General features: G+C 49.6%; 1 protein-coding gene across 1 annotated transcript in view; it reads right to left on the reverse strand.

Annotated features, from left to right (window-relative positions):
• Positions 1-3,234, reverse strand: part of RBPJ (recombination signal binding protein for immunoglobulin kappa J region) — a 108,333-nt gene extending 105,099 nt beyond the window's left edge. Inside the window, exon 1 of the mRNA XM_021679451.2 lies at positions 3,051-3,234. Within this exon, the coding sequence (XP_021535126.1) occupies positions 3,051-3,070 (20 nt within the window). The 5' untranslated portion in view covers positions 3,071-3,234. The remainder of the gene's footprint in view (positions 1-3,050) is intronic.
• Between the last annotated feature and the right edge of the window lie 2,766 nt (positions 3,235-6,000).

Genomic DNA, 6,000 nt, shown 5'->3' on the forward strand with positions numbered 1-6,000 from the left:
TAACAACTTTTAGTCAATCCATGAGAAAATACTGCCCCTAGTTGAAATAACATGAAATTTAGTATTAGGAGGATGCAAAAAACGTTTTAAAGCCACATCCTAGGTTTTTAAACTTTATTTTTTAAAATGACCCAATCCTAGAATTAGGATTTGTAAGAACTTTCAAACACACCATTTTTTCCTAATCTTATCCATCCAGAGTGCCAAAGATTATTTAATGAAGTACAAATGGAGTACAGCTGGCAAGAGTGGCTTTTCTCCCAAACCATTTTTTATCTTCCCCTTTTAAAGACACTGATAGAAGACTGTTATCAGACAATAGGTAACTTTTAAATAAACCTAACTACTTAAATAATCTAATACAAAGAAGCATATATTAGAACAGATCTGAAAATACCACAAGTGAGCTTCTATTTTTTTCCTGAAAATACACTCTGCACACCCATCTGCAATATGCATGGACAACAAATTTAAAGCTTTAATAGTCGATAATCAGAATGAAAGTGTCCCAACCACAACTCATCCCGTATGTTTCTAAGTATGTTGCTATTTGATATAATTTAGTAAAAGCAATGTTTTATATGATCACAAAATAAAGGTCTTAATTCAATTTAGAAACAAAAAACACAACACGGTTTGTAAAAGTGACTTTTACGTTTGTGTGATCATTCCTACATGTACAAGTCAGAACAAAATACCTTCCATTATTACACCATATTTACACTTTTGTTTAGAGTCAGAAAAAGCGTACTCAAGATTTTACCTTCAAAAGAATGATTATGCACAAAGAACAAGTACGGGAGACAAATGATTACGGGTAAAATCCGTGGAACCCAGACTGCAAATTTTCACAAAACCCTCACATTATCAATTATGAAAATAGATTTTCCATTAATTAAAATCAAACTACTAATTCTAATCACAGCCTTCAAAAAAAAATGTTTAACAACATTCCTCACACTAAATCTTGTACATCCTCTACTAGTACCACTTTATGTGGAACTTTAGTTTATAAAGGAAATGACACTCCAAATGATTTTGTGGTTAACACAACTTCTAAACTTAGTGATCAACCAGTAAGGGGGAAAAAACCAACTTCTGAACAATATATTCAATCTAGTAATCCTGGTAAATTGAATACTTCTTTTCCTCAGCACCAGAATATTCAGGCTATTTAAATACACCACACCACCCTCCCTCCCCCCCCAACTCCCAGTTTTTACATTACCATAACAATAAGCACTCTGAACAATTTAAAGCTCCTTTAACATTAGAAGTGACTTTACCTTACTTAAGACTATTACTTAAATGTCTTTTAATTGCATTTGATTAATGCATTCCACAAAGATTCTAGAAGCAGTATTCATCAACCAGAAACTGCACTCTTAAGCGTGTTCCTCATTTCAACTCCAAAGATGGGACAGAAGGGTTGTCACAGATCTACAGAGCAAAAGCACATAATTATAAACTATCTAATGATTAAGAAAAAGTAAAACTCCCAAGTAGGATGCCTCCCTTTTTCCTTAGCAGCAGGAGTTACTGGTAAAATAACTAACTCTAGACCTATAGTCTAGAAAATGCTGGAATTTTCCCCACGAACGTTCAGAAATTTTTAACATCAAAATTTACGCTGCTACTATTCACGTACCAAATGAATAGCCAATGTGGGTATCTGAAACTAGTCTCACACATCCAACAGAAGAAAAAAAAAATACCTCGCACCTCTTCTAACCTTCCTACAATACCCTCAGGTAACCCAGAAGCAAAGCTACGACAGTTGACCTTGGCCTAGGCCATCAGAAACGGCCTAAGGGCAGAGGGGGCGGGGGTGGAAGAGCAATAACCTAGAGACCAGATCTTTTTCCAGGGCTACTGTTTCCAAGCAAAACAACCATGGGCCCAAAGAGGCCGCGAAGAAAACTGGAGACACTATAATCCCGAGAGAAAGGGGTGTGTGTGTGTGTGCGTGCGTGTGTGTGTGTGTGTGTGTGTGTACACATAATCCCAAGAGAAAAGGGTGCGGAACGCCGAGGAAGAAACTAAGTAATCCCGAAAGAAAGGGGTGTGTGTGTGTGTGTGTGTGTGTGTGTGTGTGTGTGTGTGTGTGTGTGTGTGTGTGTGTGTGTGTGTGTACACATAATCCCAAGAGAAAAGGGTGCGGAACGCCGAGGAAGAAACTAAGTATCCCCACGCCTCTTTCAAGACCCACAAAAACAACAACAAACCGTAGGGTCTGTCTGCGCGCAGAAGCACCAGATGGAGTCCCCGAGGCTGAGACAGTTCAGCCGACACACTCCGTGGGTAGTGGATAAATCAACCGATGATGGGAGGGGAAGGGGGTGCCAAGCGAATAAGCCACTGAATGGGCGAGACAAAGACTCTGGGAGTGATCAAGTAGCAAACATAAAGGTGAGAGGAAAACACGTGAGAAAAATAATGGAAGAAAAATTAAAAGACAGAAATCTGGTGCCTGGGCTGTGGCAGGTCACTGAGCTACCGAACAGCGAAGGGCACAACAAAGGGGCACGGGAGGAAGGACAGCTGAGGGGAGGAGATGGAAAAGGGATGCGGGGCGCGACGGGTCGGACAAAGCGCCCAAGGCGGTGAAACAAAGGGCCCGGGGTAGAGAGTCGCGGGGGGCAGCGGGGAAAGACAAAGCGCCCGGGGCCGGGGACACCGGCCCGGCGAGGCGACGACCGCCCGGAGGAACAAAGCTGAGCGGGGCCAGGAAGCCGGGCCCGCGGGCTGCGGCGCAAGAGGCGCGCGACCCGCACCGCGCCCGTGGGCCCCGCGCGCCCGGCCGCACTCACGCCCGCACCCGCCGGCGTCGCCGCCGCCGCCCGCCCTCACGCGCTGGAGACCGAGCCACGGCGGCGCAGAGCGAGCAGCGCACGGCCACACGCCGCCGCCGCCGCGCTCGACGCACGCGACGCCGCCCCCGCGGCCCCGGACGCCAAGCGTGCCGCGGCCCCCGAACACGCCGCCCGCCGCGGGCTGCGAGACGCCCGCAACTTTGACGATTCCCAGCGCTCCGATTCCCCCAGACTTACCCTGTCACAACAGGCGCCATCTTCCACAAACTCTCGCCAAAACTCCAACCCTCGCGAGATTCCCCCTGACGCCTTCCCTGGTCCCTCTCCCCCGCCCCTTCCCTTTTTCCTCACTCCTCGATTCCACCCAGCCCCCGCGCTTCTTTTCCCCTCGCAGCCGCCGCGAAGAGCCAGACGCCTCGCGCCGCCCGCGGAGTAGGGGATCCTGCTCGCTGCCTTCCCTGGACACCTACCCAAGCGATGGAGCATGCGCAGGCGGCTCCTCCGCGGGCGAGCCCTCAGTGTGGTCCATGGGGAGTGTTCCGGTTATCCGGGTTTTGGGACGCGCCCTGAGGGACGTACGTGGAGACTGAGGAAAACCGGAGGGGATTACAACGGGGACGGGGAATGGAGGGGTCAGGAGGCGGGGCCGAGGGGAAGGGAGGAGGGGTCCTGGGAAAATCTGCCGCGTTTCACAGGCCTAGATGAAACACCTCCTCAAATGGGTGTTTTCCAAGTGGCTTCCCGCTCACTCTGGTTCCCAGCCCTTTTCATTCATTCAGACGTTCATTGGACACCTCCCTTATGCAAATGTCTGCGTTAGATGCTGGAGCCACAGAGATGCCTGGAGTTCGGCAAGTGACAAACCTAGAACTGTCTTCGCTCTCTTCGACCCCCCCATGCTTGCGCACAGACAAGATGACGACGTGGGCTGTGACCCTTCAGAGCTCTGTAAATGGAAAACTTTAGCAGTTGAGCTCTGTGGACGTAGCTTTCTTCTCCTTGGGTGTAAAATGAGGTCAGGCCAAGGCCTCTGGCAAAGACACCCCTAATGTCCACCTTATATATGCATGCCAGAGTGCCGCGTAGTTTTCTCCAGAGGTGAAAACTGCGTTGGAATTGAGGCCCCACTCGTACTCAAACCAGAGATGCCCCTGGGGCAGAGAGCTGCCTGCTGTGTGAGCCTTAGCACCTCATCGCCGTCCCCAGCCGTGTGTGAACCCAGGTGGAATGGGGACAGACACTGCCAGGGTCCTTCCGTGGGCCTGGCAAAGTCGAGGACGCTGGTCGCTGCCCGGAACGCACTTCAGGCAACTTAAGCCTGGAAACCCCGGAGCAAACTTCGTCCGTCCGGGCATTTAATAGAAAGGAAAAGGGCACGAATCCTGACCCCTCCTTCCTACCTGCCATATCCCTTTCTCCGCCCTCGCCGCCCCCGCCAGCCTTGCCCTTTCAATTCCTAGAGATTCCCAGATCGAGCACTGCCTCCTGTAGGGAGCCCCAAAACCCGGAGAACTGGAATTCGCTGCCGGAGACCTGCTGAAGGCGCTGCAGGATTGGCGCGGCACTCGCGAGCGGCACTGCGCATGTGCCCAATGCGGGTAGCCCAGTCTCACGCTACACCTCCTTCCCACCGCCTTCCACTACTCAACTCAGACACAACACGGGCCGTGGGAAATTTCCTAAACCTCGCGAGAACGCGCCCACTGTTGCCTATGCTTTCGCCCCCAAATCTCGCGGAGCCCAGGCGGGACAGGTGTTTGTCTAGTGCAGCTCCCGGCGCTGTTCGTGCCGCGCGTGTCCGGACGGCGGGCGCGGGCGGGGTGGGAAGGGAGCGGCTCGCCGCGGAGGCGGGGCGGGTGGGCGCGTGGTGGGGAGCCGCTGGGAGGGGGCACGACGTCTTGCACACACACGCCGCGTGACACTTTGTGGAAGAAAAATGGGTGGCGGGGTGGGCGGGCTGTAAAGGAAGAAGGGGAAGCCAGGAGATTAGAAACTCCTCTTGGTGCAGATGGTAAGAGGTCAAACTGTAGGGCAGGAGGAGCCCCAGGCCGATCCCCTGGGGAGGTTTCCTGTCGCCTTCCTCGAGCCTGGTACTTTCCTAAAATGTGTTTGACGACGCGCCCCCGGCCTCCGGGAGCTGACGGCCCCCAGTGTCGGGTTTGAGTCATGCCTCTGAGTCACCTAGTCTGGACACCACTTTACTTGGTTTAAAACAACTTCGGATTTCCTTAGCTACTCTCATGTAGCAATTGGTTGTTTTCTTTCTGATCTACCAGCTGGCATCGCGAGTGGAATAGGGAAAAAATACTGCTCTCTGTGCTCTTGCAGTGTTGCCCAGTATAGATTCCGTCCCCCATTCAAGGATACAATTTGAAAATTCCTTTCCCCTAATCTCTTCCTAGCCTTTTGAAGTAATTCGTATATGTGAGTTTCTGTTCTTGTGTTTTGTTTTCCTTTCCTTTCGCTAACGAGAGTTAAAATAATGGCTTTTCTTTCCTTCACTTTCCATGTGTTTGCTGAAATATTCATTCCATCTTAGGTATTGTTTCATCAGATGTTTTAGCTACGACTGTTTTAAGTGTATCCTTCTCTTGGATTATTTATTTGTCCAGTGAATTCCTGGTTACATTCTTCAATCAGGCACATTTCAGATTGCCCTGGTGTGGTTTCCTTACCAGCCCAGCCTGGCATTTTCTAGGAGCTGCGGGCTTGATGATATCACAGACCCGCAAATGTGGAACTGAATTGTTTTGATTTTTGGAGGACAGTAAGTCCTCTAATAGAGGCTCATGTTCTGCTTGTTACGTAGTGGACAAGAAATCAAGTTTTTGAGTTGTTTTCAATGTTTTTAGTTATGTGTGATGATATGTGTGTGCATTTTCCTATCCCTTTGATTAAGTGTTTGACACAGAAAAAAAAAGATATAGGACATTTAATACAATAGCTCACTGCAAGTCTGCTTTGGAACAGGGTAGCTCAGGAGGAGGACAATGCCCATGGGCAGATTCCTTAAAGTCTTCATCCCAAGAAGGCATTTCAGTCATAGTCTATCCAGGCCATTAACTTAATTTGGAACCCTGGCCATCTGAGAACCCCAGCCACAGAAAGCCATGGTAGCCACAAGCCAGATCACAACTCATCTTCACCCTAAAACATGATCTTCCTGCATTCTTTCCCCAATCCAGTA

Source organism: Neomonachus schauinslandi, chromosome 2 (genome assembly GCF_002201575.2).
Source record: "Neomonachus schauinslandi chromosome 2, ASM220157v2, whole genome shotgun sequence".
In the NCBI taxonomy this organism is placed as follows: Eukaryota; Metazoa; Chordata; class Mammalia; order Carnivora; family Phocidae; genus Neomonachus; species Neomonachus schauinslandi.